General features: G+C 37.4%; 3 protein-coding genes across 3 annotated transcripts in view; 1 reads left to right on the top strand and 2 right to left on the bottom strand.

Annotated features, from left to right (window-relative positions):
• LOC306878478 (uncharacterized protein) overlaps positions 1-696 on the top strand; it is a 10,515-nt gene extending 9,819 nt beyond the window's left edge. The window contains exon 14 of the mRNA XM_079430883.1: positions 1-696. This exon is cut by the window's left edge and continues 1,509 nt beyond it. The gene's annotated coding sequence lies outside the window, so the exon portion shown is untranslated.
• Positions 1-20,176, bottom strand: part of LOC306877833 (syntaxin-12-like) — a 194,288-nt gene that overhangs the window by 63,340 nt on the left and 110,772 nt on the right. The window lies entirely within an intron of this gene.
• Positions 4,585-10,775, bottom strand: LOC306878019 (uncharacterized protein; the record flags this gene model as incomplete). The annotated part of the gene is made up of 6 exons (XM_079430098.1): positions 9,898-10,775; positions 7,820-7,985; positions 7,002-7,715; positions 6,796-6,909; positions 5,841-5,908; positions 4,585-4,650 (listed from the first exon to the last, which is right to left on the bottom strand). Exons 1-6 carry the CDS (start codon positions 10,168-10,170, stop codon positions 4,585-4,587), a joined length of 1,401 nt encoding a protein of 466 aa, XP_079286224.1. The 5' UTR covers positions 10,171-10,775.

Here is a 20,176-nt window from a genome sequence, read left to right as displayed (position 1 = left end):
GCTTACTATTTTCAGGCATTTTAAATATTTCATGGTGTTATTGTGGTAATTTTTTCTTGATTTTGTCTCATTTCTACATTTTCATTCATCGTTTTATAGAATGATAATAAAACATCTTTGATCCTTAAGTAACCTTTGTAATCTTTCTGTGTTGTCAACACACTAGAGGTCTTTGTTTTATCCCCCATGTCAATATATGTCACATGCTGATATTTGTTTATAATAATGAATGTAACTACCATGGCCTTTGTGACATTTAGGCCTAGGGTTAACATTATTAACTTTCATACATCATAGACAGGTAAAATCTAGCATGTAAAATCTATGTATCACCCAAAATATGTGAGAAAAGTGAAATTACAGCTTACACGTTCACAGACTCTGTAGCATCCCCTGGAAATGACAATGTACCAGGAATGATCAACGTGATTTTTGTACTGCATTAAAACCAAGAGCATGCACATTACTGATGTCCAGCACATGAGGAGAAGGATAAGGGGGTGAAATGGACATTTTTACATTTGCTAATCAGAATTTTTTTTATTTTATTTTTTATATTGTGATTCTTAGTACTGCATGTATTTGTCCTTGTGTAATAGTGAAGTCACAATGTGTATAAATTGTCCTTGATTAATGCTTACCAGTGTGGAATAAATAATGACAAGTTGTTGCAGGTTCAGCATTATATTGGTGTTTAAAATAAATCAAAGAAATAATATATTGTTGTAGTTGTTGTTATTGTGGTTATTAAAGCATATCTTTCTATTTTTTCCATGTTTCACCAAATGACCTCACAATGTCCTGTCGAAAGCTATATGAGGCATGACATAAGAATAGAATAGGGTGGACTGTGAAAACTGTCAGATATAAATATGACTCAACACAGTTTGTTGCCCATGATGAAGGGAATACATATATGTAGGTTTTACTGCTCTTCTACCCCCAGGGGCCGAGTAGCACCCCCTGGAAGCGCCAAAAACTGCACATTTGAAATTGCTATAAATCAGAGTCCAACTAATGTATCAAAGAGAAAATCGGCAGGATTACTACTTATGCTATGTTGATTACATAATGTTGGGCACAGTTTTCAGAAATATAGGGAAAGGTGGCATAAAGGCATTTTTAAAGGCATTGCTCACTGTAAAATATCAAATTCCAGCCTGCTTAAACATATCATAGAGGTTTACACAATGAACATATTTAGATATCCAGTTTTCCATTAGAGATATTATTTCTTTAATTTCATTAATAAAAAAGTTTTAAACTACATTACCCATAAGTCTCTTTCATTCTATCTATGGAACGGGAAGATCTGGCGCTTTTATTTGTAGTTCATTGAAGTTATGCTTAGGGTTAGGATCTCGCTAAAGGAGTGATGATTTCTCTCAACATAGAAACACTTCATTGTTAAATTAATATATTACTAATTTGATAATATCAGCAAAACCTGCTTTTGTAACATGATGCGCTGTTTAATTTGAGTTAAAAGATAGTCCAACCACTGCGGGTGACAAGAGAAAATCACAGCCAATGAGATCCCAGCTGAGCAGCGACGTCACACGTTCTTGTCCAGATGCCTTACGTTTTTCGGTAGCAACAATTTAATTTGCTGCCTGTTAGATTGTGTTTTATTAACGTCTACACCTATCCCTTACAATTATGCAAATACAGTAAAAATTGTTGTTCAGCGTGACAAATATTGTGCAATATTGAAGTTGATTGACAGGCTATTGTCCCTTTAATGACATAAATTAAATCATATTAATATTAATTTCCATAATAATTCAGAATTGTTCATAAAACATTAACATTTGAATGTGTAGTTCAGTATTTAGCTTTGAAATGCTTCCAATAATGTCTCAACCTGTTATACAAGTAATTCATGAGGTGCTTTCAAGACCTCATGTCCAAAGCAAAAAAAACAAAAACCCGTGTTCTGCAACTCTGAAAGATCTTCATAATAACTTTGAATATTATCATTTGATATATATTTCCTAATTTAGTAAAAATTGACGAGGCTATCATAAACTTAAATCTGCATATTGTATAAAAAAATTAAATGTGGACTTCTTCCTCTTCCTGTCTAGTTGGTTAGTCATGTCTCTCTTTTGTTATGCCTGTAGCTCAATCAGATTAAGTTAGGAGTCATATCCTCATTGTGATCGAGGACCAATCAGTGACCAGGCATTGCTCATATTATGAAAAAAAAAATATTGGTTTAAACAAAACATCATGTGATGTCCATTTTAGTGGATGCATGTCTGAAGGGGTTAAGGCATGTGCATACCCAAAATAGTATTTTTCCAAGGATCTCTGCTGCCACAGAAGGCCAAATGTTCTAAACTGGACATATTTCAGGACAACACACAATGTATCAAGTAAACTTTTTAAGAAGAGAATAGTAAACTATTAGGAACATTGTCATTGCACTTATTTCAGCACAATACACATCAATGTATCAAGACACTGAAAATATGGATTTGTTATTAGTGTTATGAATATTTTATTCACGGCACACAACAGTCAATATAATTAAAAGATGGGTATGTCATCTGGTCACAGAGAACATGGACATGCTCAAGAGTTCACATGAAAGATGTAAGTACAATGCATAGGAGATCCATTTGGTAGATAAAATGATGGACACTCATTTTATTCTCAGGAGCTGTCCATAGGCTGGGTCTTCCTTATCACTCCGTTCACAGCATCTGATAAGTAGCTTAATAATATCTGAAAACCTGGAAATCATAAAGAAATATGAGATTCAATAATTTGTACTAAAATGACAACAATCTCCTTACATTGTCTGACAAATGAAAGCTCATTAGTTCTTATGTTACTTTGAAGAAGATCTGGTCAAAAGTACAGGCCCATTGAGCCTGTACTGCATAATGAACGCGGTTAAACAAAGAGCTTTTCTTGTCTATGCAAAATGTAAGTATACAGCATAGACAAAATGGCATGAACTACAATCCCCTGATCACATATACAATAGGCTGGGCTCAAAAGCTGAACTTTGTCATACAACATTTTGTGGCACAAGTGGTTATTTTACCGGTAATATTGAATTACATTAACATTATACAGTATGATTTCTTCATACAGACAGTCACTTAACACTGCATATGACCACGTCATAATAACACATAAATGCATAAAAACAGCAGTTTCTGTAACACTTGTTTGACAGTGTATGTTAGTTGCACCAAATTCTACTGACTTAGCTGTAGTATTGTGTGTGTAGGGCATACCAGTGTGATTTGCTTCCAGGCTGGAGTGTGTAATTTTCCTCTGCAGGCAGACTCTTTTCCTCATGACATTCAGAATGGCAAAACTGTTCCAGTACAGTACGAGGGCAACAGCGACCGCAGTTCTGTGTGTGTGTGTGAGAGAGACAGAGATAGAGAGAATGAAAGACAGACAGACAATAAAACAGAAATTGACACGGTTAACATCAAACCATTGGGTCAGTCTCTGTGATAAGGAATTAGATCACTGTGCTGTGGTTAATGTTGCATTTTTTAAAAAGGAATATCATCAGGATCTGTAAAGAAAGTAGCCTAATCCAAGATTATACATCATGTGGGTGAACATCCAAGACGCAAAAGAGTAGAATACACATGAGGCTGAAGTTTTATCTAAGAGCACTGAGTGTGGTAAAACAAATTTTAAAATGGTTCAGTAGTGAGTTTAGTATTTGTCAACATGGTGACACTAACTTCGATACAGTGAAAAAATATTTATCTATTTTGAAATGGAAGCACAAATTGTGTGTTTAATTCGTGAGAAATTTCTATATATATATATATATTTTTTTTTTTTTTTAATCAAGTAGAACAGTGCAGCGTACAAAATGAAGAGATACAGTACCCATATGCTAGGTGTTACACAAAAGATGTGTGGATGTGTGTTAAAGAGAAAGTACATTTCACATCAATATCTTTTCTTAATTTAACTTAAAAAGATTTAACAGGATAACAGCGATGGATAATTTTAAAAGAGACCTTAACTTTGTTAACAAGCAGGAATTTACTGAGTCCATTTACTGACAAAAGCGAAAATAGCCAATTTTTCAAGGAGTAATGAACAGTGTTTTATTAGAACCAAAGTCATAAATAGAACATCTTTACTTTTCATTGCACAAATCCAACAAATTGAGTTTGAGACATATTTAGTGCCATCTGAAAGACAGTAAAGGCAAACAACAAATAAGAACAAAGTTAACAATAAAAAATTTGAACACACACTAAAATCAGCAAATTGCATGTGTATACTGAATGTCCTAATTGAAGTGTCAAATGTTATCAGGTTTGTGGTTTATGGCGTGCTCAGTGCAATGACAGGTCAGAGGTAAAAAGTTTAACAATAATCAATACATTTCAATACATATGAACAATTAGAAATGCTATAGAACACTGCATATGAATTTAATGTATAAAGAATATTATTAGTTCTCTCTATAAATGTATTTTGAGCATGAATAATGATTTCAGAAGGAAGAAACTGTAAAAAATGAGGGGAAATTTAATTGAAACATACCTATGCATGTATGTGTATAATTCTTCTGAAATATTCTTTTAAACTTCAGGTCACTAAGCTCAGGAAGGGAACTGGCTGGCCGGCTCCCATGTGTCCTCCCAGGCTTTGCCACTGTAATTAAGTAGTGCACATCTCACATTAGATCAGGAGAATAACTGTACACAATGAATACAACATTCACAGCTTATACTGTACATTTTCACTAAGTCTGTTTCTAATTTCTTTTAATTGGTAATTCCCTTTGCAATTTCTTTACATGGACTTCAAATATACAGTCGACATTAAAGTTAGCAGGGAGCGCAAGTTTGAGACTGATTTTACTTCCATATTTTTATGTAGTTCCTAGAGAAATAGAATACTGAATAAGGAAAATAGAGGTTGTGGCTTGTTTTTTCTACTTTAAACTGATTAGATGTAGTAAAGTGACAGTTGGAGGGGAGTGATTACGGATGTCAGGCTCATGCCCAAGCTGTAAATCTGACGTTATCAGAGAGGGCACGTCATTTTAGAGGGGAGGAGCATTCTCAGATTTGGATTCAAGATTACAAAGGCAAACACATTTTTTTTTTTTTTTGGAGTGACTTACAAGGACTAATTGTTCAACACAAAAATAGCAATATCTGCTAACCAAAATAAATATAGTCCATTTTGATTTCATGCAGACTTTAAGAGCCAATTTATAGTCAATGCAAGTATGCTGTGAAAGCAAGATCATGCGTGCACTTTCAGTGCAGCCTTAACATGCATCGCTTTCATTGACACCCATGTTATTACATGCATCATTGTGTCATGTCACAACGGACAATACACATTGCTACCCAAGTACGCATCATGTTGTTGTTACATAGTGTTACTGTTCAGGGGACAGGCTTTACAAAGGAAGACTTTCAAACAAGACTGTATGTAGCCAGTTTGCAGCCACCGTTTGCGGCCAATGTGTGTAGATACTACACTATCATCCTAAAACAACACTACCAAAAAACAAAGGCCTGACAGGAAACATTATAGTCAAGTATGAATGGATACATACTATAAGCCAATACTTACCACTGAGAACAAGGCAACCAGCGTACCTTTACTTCAGCCTTATCCTGCAGAAACACACACACACACACTTAATTATATTTATGTAGTTACTGTTACCATTTCACAAAACCATACTGACAGTAATGACATTCATGCTTGGCTATATGCACTGGTCGGTGACGTGAGCTAAACATCAGTAGGTAGGCTATAAAGTAATATTGTACAATGAGGAGGATATCAGAGACATTAATAAGAAATATGGTTCTACATCTCACCTCTGTCATTCTTTTGTCAATGATAGTGTCGTATTGCCACACTTTTTGCTTGCTGCATTTTCGGCACCCTGAAACGACACCGGCAAAAAGGTTTTGTTGACAAACAAATGGTAATCAATAAATAGAAGTATTGCATTTGATCTAAGGCCTTGTGTATTTATATGAACCCATAACTTATACTAGAACCCATAACTTATACTAAGCAGGGTTTCACAGAATATGGAATCACCATTAATCACAGAACTTGTGCTGGGTTAAAACAGGTTACAGTGCCAGCACCATCAATGTGCAGTGCATCTGGGAACCCAGGTCCGATTCTTATAATGTGTGTGTACTGTATGCGTGTTCTTTTTCACAGATGTGCGAAAGGCAGATGTGTATCACACTGGCCATTGTAAAATACTAAAACAATATAGCACAAGTAAGAGAGAGGTTGGTTGGATAACCACACGGTACGGCAATAGCCAAGAGGCAGGAGTTTGATAAATCTGTTATCTTCGCACTAATGGAACATTGGTGTAGGTCAATTCAATGCAAAATGCGGAGTGATGTATAACACCAGTGCAAAAAGTCAGTGAGGAAATCCAAAGACATCTTTAGTCAAATAGCATGACTGAACATTTCTCGACCAATCAGAATATAACAGATAATTTGACTTGACCTAACTGTTGTATCAAAATTATCTAAATCAAAGAGAACTAATTAATCTGAGGACAACAGTATTTCCCTAATTACAAAAATATAAATAAATAAATTATAAATTGGCCAATAAGAAAGTTCACTTTACCTTTACAGCATGGAATTGCTTACTGTAATGTCATCAAACACCAATTGGAATTTTCTAGCAGTGCCAATAAAGCTCTGTTCACTAGTTTTACATCAGAAAGTACATTGTGTTTATTTAAACCGTAATGAATTCTGCAAAAGAGATTGGCTGCAAGAAAGTTTACTTTACCCTTTTTTATTTTTTTTGGGTTTGGCTTGGCAGTCAGCAGCTGAATTTGCTGGGGCTGGGGCTGGACCTGTATCTGGGGCTGATGGTGGACCGGAGACTCTGGGGGTTGGGTCTCTGTTGTTGAAATTAACATTAACCTAACTAAACTTAAATGTAATTAATTCTGCATAAATATAGAGAATGGCTGCAAAGAAAATTCACCTTACCCTGTTTTCTTTTGCGGGGCTTTGGTAGGATAGATTCATGCTGAGGATGGGGCTGGGGTTGAGTATGGACTTCAGCCTTAATCTGGAGCTGCTGAGCTTCAGGGTGAGTCTGGGGATGAGGTGGAGAGGGCAAAAAGTAGAGGTTGAGGATGGCACCATCATCAATCTGGTGAGCTTTAGAGTGGATCTGCTGGTCAGGCTGGGTCTGGATCTGCTGGTCAGGCTGGGTCTGGATCTGCTGCTCAGGATGGGTCTGGATCTGCTGCTCAGGATGGGTCTGGATCTGCTGCTCAGGATGGGTCTGGATCTGCTGCTCAGGCTGGGTCTGGATCTGCTGCTCAGGATGGGTCTGGATCTGCTGCTCAGGATGGGTCTGGATCTGCTGCTCAGGCTGGGTCTGGATCTGCTGCTCAGGCTGGGTCTGGATCTGCTGCTCAGGCTGGGTCTGGATCTGCTGCTCAGGCTGGGTCTGGATCTGCTGCTCAGGCTGGGTCTGGATCTGCTGCTCAGGCTGGGTCTGGATCTGCTGCTCAGGATGGGTCTGGATCTGCTGCTCAGGATGGGTCTGGATCTGCTGCTCAGGCTGGGTCTGGATCTGCTGCTCAGGCTGGGTCTGGATCTGCTGCTCAGGCTGGGTCTGGATCTGGATCTGCTGGTCAGGCTGGGTCTGGATCTGCTGGTCAGACCGGGTCTGTGGCTGAGACATCTGAGGTCCTGTTAAGGAGGTAACAAGTTGACATTAATTTTAATCTGTATACATCAAAGAGAAACATTATAAAATATAATTTAAAAAGTAATGAGTTCTGCATAACCCTAACCTTGCTTTATAAGTAAATACTCATAAGCCTTCTTCATGGCATCAACAAAAGGTCGTGTGCCCTCAGTTAGTGGCATTCCAGCACATATATCTGCTCTCAACGAATTGTTTTTTTTTCTGCCCATAAATAAAATGGGCATATAGCCCAAAGCAGCAAGTTTCTGCACCTGAAATGAAAAAAAAGTACTGAAATTATTATTAACAAAGTGTCAGTCAGTGACTAGTAACTGGTAATTAGTGTGCAGGTTGGCACCTTGCATGGCAGCCACCAAGTGTATGAGTGTGTGGGTGATGCTCGAAGGAGTGGAAAAAACGCTATATAAATGCAGTTCATTTAATATTTTACCATATTGTGAGTGGGAATAGAAATTTAATCAGAAACTGGAAAAGATTTTGTCAACATTGATACCAATGTCTTTCTCTTTTCGAATGCTCTGTTAAGAAAGGTAGTCCTAGGCCCTGGTCATCATACAACTGGCTGGAGTACCAGCACCGTACCGTGGTGACCTGAGTTCGAGTCCTGACCAGTGGTCAGATCCAGATCGCACCCCAATTCTCTCTCCCACTCGTATCTGTCACTCTCAACTATCTTATCTGATTAAAGACAAAAAAAATAAATAAAATAAAACATGTATATTCTACACAGCCTCCCAGTGTCAAGACAGAGGTATTATCTCTAGTTTTGGATGTTTCTTAACAGAGTTATGAATGGTCCTTAGCAGTGCAATTTTACTAGAAATTAAATAAATTGTTGAAGTAAAAAGAAAAAATAAGTAGGCTGACATTGGTGCAAACTCTTAAGTTTTTTTTGTAAACCATTTATTTACAAGAAAACATTTGGTCACCACTATTAGAAAGCTCGCCAGTTGCATAGGATAGACAGTGTTACATGGACCCTCTTAATGCGATTATAGTGAGATTTTGACAATATTGCGATTAAACTTAACCTCATGTAAACGCAATACTTCGATCTAAATAATGTGAGTAAGTTCATAATCGCAGCAAGAATAATTGCATTAACGTAGGTGGCGTATGTCGATTTGAATCGAAATATACAGGCATGTAAACACCTTAATCGCAGTATTGCTGCTCTGACCAAAGTGCGCATGTGTGTGTGATGTACATGAATGACGTGACACGCACCTGTTAATAATACGCATATCAGAAACGATGGTGGGGAAGTGTTTTGGATTAGATGTAAAATAAATTAAAACAGCGGATAGTAACGCACCTGTGCTCTTTCTGAGTCCATAATTTATCCTGTTTAGTGGGGTATGTGAGTACAGCATTAAAAAGTTAACCATAATTCTTAGCGAATAATAAGAATTTGGAAATTGCATGTAAACAGGAGTGAAGTGCTTTGCTCTTGACATGTAAACATCATAATGCGATTAAGTCCTTATTCTGATTATTGGAAATAATCACATTATTTGTGCACATGTAAAGTCTATGATACATGTATCTGTGCGCTGATAAGTAAATTGAGGGAACATGAGTGATTTTGGACGAAGTTTACATCCATCCAAATGTCATCCCGTTAATGGTATGTGTGCCAGCTTTAGATTAAGTCAAGGTCTGTGGGATGCACGCATAAACATGTCAGTGAAAGGTAACTTTTATAAAATTGTATGTTCAGTCACAACATGACAGCATCTTCGACCAACCTTAAAGGAAAACTCCTGTGTAAATCAACCCATATCCCTGTTCCTCGAAATCAGTGAGTGCGGTTATTAGGTAGAGGAATGAGAAAATTTGATACAACAAAAACAGAATAGCAAAATGGCAGTTAACACTGAGTAATGAAGCCAAGGAAAGTATCAGTTTTCTGTGCTCCTTTCAGTTATAGTCAGCTGCCACTTCGCAAATTCGGTCTATGTCAATTTTCTTCATACCTATTCTTACCGACAGCACTCTGTGAATCTCAAGCAACAGAAATATGGGTTGATTCACGCTGGATTGTTCTACGCAGTAAGAAATGATAATGTTGATAGCTGACAGTAGGATAGTATTGATGTTAATGTGCTTTGAGACTCATATTGACAACCATCCAATACATGAAGTATAAGTATTTTAACTTACCGCAACTTGGGCAGAAGAAACCACTCTTGCTGCATTGCGGTTTTTCCAGACCCCCTGCCCCCACTCATTATCCAGCCTGTCTTTGAGGGCCTCCATCTTCTTACAATTGCTGAGGCTTGCGTAGCAGGCACTGCAGCACTTCCTGCTGACCTGGTTCTTGACCTGGCAAGCAGGGCAAGGCCTGAATTTTGGCTTTGTCATTCTGAATTGTACAATACACACACACACACACACACACACACACACACAAATGATTATGATATTTAAATACATAGCACATTTTCAAGGCAAACAGATTGTCATACAAATAAAACCACAACACACATACAGAAATTGCCTAAAGGCACATTCAAAATGACATTCATTTAGACCATCCCAAGTATGGGCTCTCCGTTGCCCTACTATTAGGCTTGGACTGTTCTACAATAAGGTCTTTATTACTGTCAAAAATACACAGGCCTATGTCCACAGTTTCAGTCATCAAATATACGTGTGGACAGCCATCTAACACACAAGCAAAACCATTATTGAATGAAACACTCCCTGGCATAATAAAGGCACTGGGATGGCATGATAGTCTCAAGTTGTCTACTGGTGATCTAAAAATTGGGTAGGTGATGTCAGTCAGGTAAATTTCATAGTATGAAAAAAAAAACTACTTACCAGATTACCAATGATAAACTTCATCAGCAGGTAAACTATATTTTAGCTGGACTAATTCAATGTCTTGAGTGAACACCCTTAAATAGCCACACTCTACAGTGTATTCTACATCATCCTAACAAACACAGTAATTATTCTCCTTGCCAAGAGTTATGTTAAATGACACCTATTCAGCTTTTGACTTAAGTATTGAACAGTGTTGTATTGTTGAACACACTAGCCTAAGAGTTTTACTGCACTTGGTGAAAACACTAGACTGCAAGCTAGAGGCCTTAAAATCCCCGCAACTTGTTACAGCCCCGTGAATGGAATTACATTGAAAATCAATGTGTTTCCAAAAAATTCAATACAATGGAAATGCATTTCAGAAACTGTCCTTGACTAAGACTGGAGGAAGGTAACACTGCGTGTTTAATCGCATCTAGACGAGATAGGCTTTCTGAAAATGTATAGTTTAGATGGATTTGAAGTTAGTTTACCCTATTCCCAAGGTGTACCTAGGCTAATCTACTGTCTAGCATACTGCACATTTCATTAATCATGATAACGTTACTTCTCTATCCCTTAACTAACGTTAGAGCAAAGCACAAAAAACAGCAGCTACAAATACAACAAACTTTTGACATAATTCTATAATTTTTGATAGGTCAGGGATGTACATAATTTAAAGTTTGCATGCAACACTTACTTCCTTGCAGCCGATTTGAGAAGCGGGGATGCTTGAGATCGATCGCGAATACGTCCGCCTTCATTCTGCGCATGTGCGGAAAAATGAGCATTTTAACATTTTAACATGATTACAGTTTAATAAAACACATTGTACGCTAGGCTTATTAATTGTTATAATTTTTTCCCACGGTTATTCAAACAACGAAAAAATTATATAGAGAAAGTGATCGGATCGCGTATCACGGATCATTTGAATAACGCAATGCGCGGTCCATATACGATAAAATACGATAAAATAAGAGGTGGGTAAACTGGTAATTCAGTGATCACACTGAATTACCAGTTTATCCACCTCTTATTTTAACATTAAACAACTGATTATGAGCATGAAAACCGAAATTTTCCAGCGCACCATATCTCTCCTTGGTTGACCCCCCCTCCCTGCGTCAGAATCCGAGGATGAGGGATTTATATGGACGTGTATAGGACGGCCATCTACGTTGAAAAGCGACGCAAAGGGGGTACCTTCTGCCTCGGATGTTGACGCCAGGGGGCAATGACCAAGCGTCGATATGTGACGAGGAGGAGTGAGACTGTGTTGTTTATACCTCCATCTGTCTTCCAATTCAAACCTGCAGACAACTGAAACTTTTTTTTCCATCACTCCTCCTATACTGAGAGCTTCGCTTTTGCTCCAGTTTACGTTGGCTGAAGAAATTTTGCCATATTGAGCTACAATATTTGTTAACATGTCAATATCTTGTTGGTTATCAACAATGATGACTAAATCATCTGCATATGCAGATAACTTTAAGGGTATATTGCACCCTGGTAAAAACACACCTTGTAAAACAGATCTAAGTTTATGTAATAAAGGTTTGAAAGCCAGAGAATATAACATCCCCGACAGACTAAATCCTCGCTGGACCTGAAAGGGAGCACTCAAAACACCATTGATCTTCAAAACACTCTGAACATTAAAATACAAAGTCTTGATTTTATTAATAAAACCAGGAGTAAACCCAAAAGCAAGCAACGTTTCCCACAAATATTTGTTTTCAACCCGGTCAAACACTTTTTCTTGATCAATAGAAACAATTCCCATTTTAAGATTAAAAAGCTTAGAGATTTCTAATTCAAGATTTAAGATTTTTATTCGTCACATACAAAATTATACAGAGTATAACCAGCAGTGAAATGTGAGTTAGGTCCGCTCCAAGGACAGTGCAATTGTATAGACAAATATTAAGAAAACGAAAAGTAGAAAAGAAAATAAATAAATAAAAATAATAAAATAAATATAAAAAAATATAAATATAAATGTGCAGGTCAGTATGTTGTTGACATAAATAGTAATATAACAGGAATGTGCAAAAAAGTTGTACAGGGTATTTAAATAGCAGCATACGAGGTAGAAAAAATAATGAATAGCTTATTGATATGGTGATATTTACATGGAGTCAAGTGATGTTATGACACAGAGTTAGAGTTTAGGAGCCTGATGGCCTGGGGGAAGAAGTTCCTCCTAAGTCTCAGTTTTTGCCATCAGGCTACGGAAGCGCTTACCAGATAGAAGCGAAGTGAATAGTTGGTTACCAGGGTGATTAGAGTCCTTGATGATTTTGACCGCTCTATTTTTGCAGCGTTTGAGGTAGATGTCCTGCAGAGAGGGGAGAGCAGACCCTGAGATGCGCTCAGCTAAGCGCACAACTCTCTGTAGTGCTTTGCAGTCCTGATTGGAGCTGTTTCCATACCACACTGAGATGCACTGAGTCAATACACTTTCTATGGTCCCTGAATAGAACATTTTCAGGATTGCTGGTGAGACCCTGAATTTCCTCAGCTGTCGCAGATGGTACAGTCTTTGCCTGGCTTTCTTAACCTCTGTTTGGATGTGTGTAGTCCAAGTCAGGTTCTCAGAGATGTTTACACCGAGGTAATTGAAGCTACTCACCCTCTCCACAGGGGTCCTTCTGATCATAAGAGGAGTGTAGGGCTGCTGCTGTCTCTTCCTAAAGTCCATGATCAGCTCTTTAGTTTTGCTCACATTCAGAGAGAGACAGTTGTCCTGGCACCATGATGTGAGTCTCTCTACCTCATCCAAGTATGCGGTCTCATCGTTGTTGGAGATGAGGCCCAGAACCACAGTATCATCAGCGAATTTGATAATAGATGTGGAGCTGTGAGAGGACACGCAGTCATGCGTGTAGAGAGAGTAGAGCAGGGGACTCAGGACACAGCCCTGTGGGGCTCCTATGAGTGATGGAGTTTGAGGTGAACTGGCCAACTTTCACCACTTGAGGTCTACCGGTGAGGAAGTCTTGAATCCAGTCACAGAGTGAGGAGTTTAGGCCAAGGTCTGTGAGTTTAGAAGCCAGCTTGATGGGGACTATAGTGTTGAAAGCTGAGCTATAGTCAATGAATAGCAGCCTTACATAATTCCCATTGTTGCTGTCCAAGTGTGTGAGGGAAGAGTGGAGGACGTGAGAGATGGCATCGTCAGTAGATCTATTTGGGCGATGGGCAAACTGAAGAGGGTCCAATGTATCAGGGACTCTTTACAAGTCTCTCAAAAACCTTCATGACTATAGATGTGAGGGCAACTGGGCGATAGTCATTCAGGCAAGAGGGTTTATTGTTCTTTGGCACAGGGATAATGATGGATTTTTTGAATGAGGTGGGAACCACGGAGGTAGCAAGGGACTCATTAAAGATAGAAGTGAACAAAAACCAACGTCATTTCATAAATAGCCACTCACAGCACATATAACTATTTTAATGTAAATGTGAGTCTATTTGAATGGTATGAACTAAAAAAAAATCTGTATGTTTTAATTTATTTAAAATCTTAATTTTCCACATAGCATTGAATGAGTTACTTTAGTAATCACTTTGTGTTCTTATAACATTCTCCAACTCTTTACATTAAAATGCATATTTAAATTGAGAGGTGTTCTAGTTTCAGATTAGATGGAATAACTAGAATGATCATTGACTGTGACAGAGACACAAAACAAATAGCAAACAGATAAATAGCACCATATGGTGATAGAAAAAAAATGTCAGAGATTCCCAACGCAAAAAGTGTGTGTGTGATGGGAGTTTAGCTGAATCTAGGTCTCATGAAAGGTTGAGAGCGAATCCTGCTGGGTCTTCTCACATGCACACAGGAAGTAGTGCCCTTGTGTTTCCCACTTCTTAGCTCACGCCTACTGTATATGAAGGGATACTGCTCAATGCAGAGTGCAATGAATATGGAGCATCCATCTATCACATTGATGGAGGAGAGAGTATGAGAGGTGTGTGCATAGCTGGAGGCCAGTGGAGATAACAGTAAGGGCACAAAAGGTTGTTTCCCTGAAAAATGATCCACTGAGAACAGCTTATCACCTTTGTACTACACGCACACACACACACACACAAACACAAACACATATGGCTGGAAGCAGTCAAATAGATAATGTCACACGCTTCTCGCTGTCATGTAAAATTCACACCAAATATATATATACATATATATTTTATTTTTTATAAAATGCTCAAGTTAAACTATTAGTCACATGGATTCCCATTTTCTTGCTCTTGAACTGGTTAATAACATAATATATCAAGTTTTAACACTGAGAACATTACAGTAATGATCAATGTTGATTGATGTTGCCAATAAAAGTCACCTCATAGTTACAGTCATCTTATCATCCTGTACTGGGGTTTTGGTTTACTATGAAACATTCTTAAAGGAATAGTTTACCTAAAAATGAAAATTTGCTGAAAAATTATTCACCCTCAGGCTATCCATAATGTAGATGAGATTGTTTCTTTATTGGAACAGATCTGGAAATAATTAGGAAATTTAGCATTACATCACTTGCTCACCAATGAATCATCTGCAGTGAATGGGTGCCGTCAGAATGAGAGTTCAAACCGCTGATAAAAACATCACAATAATCCACATGACTCCAGTCCATCAATTAACATATTGTGAAGCAAAAAGCTGGGTGTTTTTAAGAAACAAATCATTGCATTTTTAATTCCAAACCACTGCTTCCAGCTAAAAAGTGGAAAATGCAGTTTCACTTTCTCCAGTGATAAAGTTGTCTCATGTGAATCAAAAGAGAAATATGCACAGATTTAAAAGCCCATGAAAACATCTCAAAACAGAGTTTAAATAAATGTGTTGGTAGATTTAGATTTTTTTTTTGGTTTGAAGAAAACGGTAAATGGACATTTTATTATTATTATTTTTTATTTACTTTTTTTACTGTAGGGAGCATTATTATGGAGTATGAACTTTATTTTGGCCAGAATCAATGGTTTAAAGTTAAAACGCCTAAATGCTGGATTTGTTTATTACAAACACTCATTTCATTTTCACAAGGCATTAACTGATAGACCGAAGCTGTGTGGATTACTTGTTGAATATTGCGATGTTTTTATCTGCTGTTTGAACACTCATTCTGACGGCACCCATTCACTGCAGATTCACCGCTAAATTTAAAGGTGCCATAGAATGCATTGATCTAGTATTTTAAATTGTTCTCTGATATCTACACAGAAGGTATGTGGCTTAGGTAAGGGCAAAAAATCTCCAGAAACGATTTTACATGTCCATTTACAACCCTAGGATTTCTCCCTAGAATGAAACGGTCTGTTATTGGCTTATTTGGCAGGGTCATGAATAATAATGAGCTCTGCTCTGATTGGCTGTTTCACAGTACGGCTCATCAGCAAGAAGAAAGCACAGGGAGGAAAATATATATTTAAATACTTTCTCTCGCAGTTATATCGTCGGGTAATTATACTGTATATAAAACGCGGGCATCAGGGAGCCGTTATTAATATGCGAGGCATTGAAACGCTTTTGAACGATCCATCCATATAGTTTCACTTTCAAGAGACGCGATCACACAAACTATGTTTACATTATGGAGCAACAGTACTTACCACACATTTCACAAGATCAGATGCTTGTCAGTGGTGCTCAGGATCTGTAAGTCATTCGCCATCATCCTCATCTCTCCTTACTGAGAGTGAAATCTTATGTACTGTAACAGGCTACCGCTAGCAAGGAGCTAACCATGTCCCTTTAGTGGCTCGCGTTATTTGCTTTCTGTGCCTTTCTGAATACAGACACCAACCCATCCCTGCACTTCACACCCCCTGCACGGCCTGGAACATAACATTTATTTTGTTATTTTCGCTGTTGTCCGTGCTTGTTTATTTACAATACCTGCAGAGCTTCTGATGGTTCGGCCGGCTTAGAACAAGGGCGGGTTTATACAAATGTTGGGGGCGTAGTGATCCCGACTGTTGCGTCACAGTCGGTGTTATGTTCTGATTCGCCTGTTTTTCAGTGGTCTTTTTTAATCACGAGATTTACATATGAAGGAGGAAACTATGGTGTTTGAGGCTCACTGTATGTCATTTCCATGTACAGAACTGTTATTATTTAAATATGCCAGGGTAAAGACAGTTTTTCATTCTATGGCACCTTTAAAGTTATTTTTTCCTAATCCTTTTGAATCTCAGCTTGACGCCATGAAACTGTCGACATTCTGCTTTAATGATAATTGAAGCATGACTGTAGAGATAAATGAGAGTTTTGGCTCCCTCTCGCATCCTCCTGAGCAGCATCCATGAGTTCTTTGTTCTTCCTGAAGTGTCTCTTTCTTATTTGTAAAGAAAATAAAAAAATAATTGAGGAGTTATTTTGGGTGCCGCATGCATGCTTCAGTGGACCAAGAAGAATCGTGGACAGGAATATTTGCTGCTCTTCCTTTTCTGTCTTTACCTGCGTACTCTGTACCAAGTCCAAACCCTCTCTTAGAATATGCATCTGTGCAAAAGATTGCCTGCCATTTTCCCCTCTCAAGAGAAAGTGCATTAGAGCACAGATGAAGAGTTGTGAAAAACAGCACGTCAATTACAGTCATTTTGAGGGCAGAGGTAGACAAAAGCTGAGAGACAACATATTTGTGTGCATGTGCACAGGGCCAGTGGGTTGCACTTTAATACAGAGGTTGTGCAGTGGATTTTGATTAAGAGCTCTTGATGATTACCTGTTCTTATCAGGGTGAGCATGATCCATGCTTTTGATGAAGAAAATTACTGCGCCCACACACCCATTTGGGTGGCATGTGACACAATCTGTTTAGGCCTAGCTGCTGCCCAGAAACCTGGTGTGTTTTTGATTCTGCTTTGTTTGGCTTCACTTAGCAGAAATATGGAGACCCTCATGAGTAGGATGTGCCAGCTAAATAAAGAGAAAGAAAGTATAATCATACTCATACTCAAAGCACTGTGTAATAGTGATTTTTTTTTTTTTTTTTTTTACCACAGGTAAGAGTTTAAATAAATAAATAAATTTCTTTATCCTATTTATAAGACATCAATAAATAAATGCATAAATATTCTAACAAAAGCGTGGGATTGGTAAGATGTCAGGATTTCTTATGTTTTTGAAAAGTAAATATTTTGCTCACCAATTTATTTGAAAATAAATAACTAAAAAATACAGTTATAATATAGGTAGGTAATGTTTTGAAAAAATATTACAATTTAAAATAACTGTTTTCTATTTTTAAATATTTAAAAAGTTTATTTATTCCTGTGATGTAAGAGCTGAATTTTCAGGATCACTACTCCAGTTTTTAGCATCACATGATCCTTCAGATTTTTTACAATTATTATCAACATTAAAAAACAGCTGCGCTGCTTAATATTTTCATGGAAACAATGAAAACTTTTTTTTTTTCCTCCCCAGGATTATTTTATGACTAGAAAGTTCAAAAGAACTAAAGGTGTAAATAGCAGTGTCATTTTTCAATAATTCATCTAATCTATTAATAGTCACAATTAACTCTTTTTTTTTAACAAAGTAATTTTGTTAAAAGTGATGTTAACATTAATAATGAATTTAACTAATGTGTGGTCACAGCAGTTTTGGATGTTCTTCATCCAATCAGATTTGTGTCTGAAGTATTTGTTTTAACATCACAATAAATTAATTACAATAAATTGGCAATGTAATATTTTAACATCAAAGAAATGACAACCATCATCTTGAAAGGATGTGCTTTCAATTTAAATACAATTTTGTCAAATATCAATACTTTTTTCCCTCTACAGCTACGCAAGTCAGTCCCTCAGAGCTGCAAGATGTGTTCCAGGAAACCTCCTCTAACATCTTCCAGATCAATGCTAACGGTGAGTTTAAAAAGCCTCCAAATATTCTGAACTTGATTGAGAGCCACTAAGCATGACATGAGCTGTAAGTTGTGGGGTAACAAAATTAAAAACAAATACATTTCTGTGTCTTTTTCAGTGGTAACTCTAGAGAAAAACCTTCAATCGCTGGGAACATCCAGAGATACAGCAGAGCTACGGCAGAGTTTGTAAGTAAACAAACATGCGCAAACCTGATCGTGCATGCTAATAATGCATGCATGCATGTTGTGTGCATATAATTTTAGATCATTTGATATATATAAATAAACTCCCAGGACCTTTCATTGCAGCAGAGAAGAGCAGATTTGTGTTACATTCTGGTGTGATGATATTCCCTTACCAGACTTCAGTGGTTTTAATAACTTTCCTTTTGCTGACTCTCTATAGAGTGCTTTAAAGCGACCAACATCTGAGTGTTTGCTCTCACTGTTTCATCACCTACCGCCCAGCATGTATTGATTAATCATCTGACTTCTGTAGTCAGGATGTCGCAATTACTAAATTTCTTTCCGATGACAAAGTATCTGGTCTGAAATTGCTGTTGTTTGAAATGCATTGCACAATCTGTGTCCAGTGGTGAATCATCAATTAAATCAGCCTTTTTTTGTTAATGAAAGCACTGAAAATGTAATGCTGTCTAGTGTGAGTGAGGTTGTTTTTATTTCCCTTGAAGAATCACCATCCCTAAGGTGCAACATGACATCTATTGTTAGCTATAAAGCCTTTGGGTAGATTGGCTGCCTAAAACCAAATGAGATGAGCAGCAATGTCTTTCTGCTGCTACACCCTCTGCTGTTCTTGTGGAGTGACTGCACGCTAGACAAAAAAGAATTACGAGCTAAAATTATATCTCAAACCGCATTAGTGTGTAACATTTCCCTTGTGTGCTACTGCAGTCTTGTCTTGTAGGGAATTGTACGAAGTGTAGGTTTATTGCAGACAGCTAGTCTCAAGCACACCTGAGTCATTAGCTGATGTGAAAAGTCTAGTGTGCAAAATATGTATGATATGTTTTTTTGGATCCACTTTAGCGTCTGCATGTATACTCAACAAAGTTGCACCTGCTTCTCTCGCTTTTTCTTTGCAGCGCTCACTTTTTTCAGTCTCTTGAACTCTCCATTAGAGATGAATATTACAATTCCACTGGAGTTCCTTAATGATTCTGTTAATGATTCTTTCAGTAGGCTAATTTAAGAATAATTGGACGTAGCTATATACATATAAATGTTAGTGATTTTACACATTTTTTTTTATAAATTACCTTCTATTATGGCAAAACTCTGCTCAAACATGTATGAACATTCACAATTGCAATGATTTAAATGAGTAGTTAACCCAAAAAAGTTGTTGTTTCTTTATTCTGTAGAACACAACATGTTGGTTTTAAAGATTTGTGCTGGTCACTTATTTCCATGCAGCTACAAAGAATGGAGAGGAAGGCTTTCTAGCTTTAAACAGATAAAGCACCATAAAAGTCTAATAAATTAGTTTGTATGAGTCATGCACTACATTCCAAGTTTTCTGAAGGCATATGATATATAGCAATCATTATTCACTGTAAATCTTGACTTCCGTTTGAACTGTATTTTGGCATGTTCATAAGAGAAATAAATAATGCCAGAATTTTCATTTTTGGGTGTAATACAGAGTTCTGGCATGAAATTCTAGTTGGCGCAGTACGATAGGTCTAACTCAATCTGATCTAATGACATCATTATCA

Source organism: Barbus barbus, assembly GCF_936440315.1.
Source record: "Barbus barbus genome assembly, chromosome: 12".
NCBI classification, from domain to species: domain Eukaryota; kingdom Metazoa; phylum Chordata; class Actinopteri; order Cypriniformes; family Cyprinidae; genus Barbus; species Barbus barbus.
Note: the sequence above shows the minus strand (reverse complement) of the source record. Positions and strands in the feature narration are given on the sequence as shown.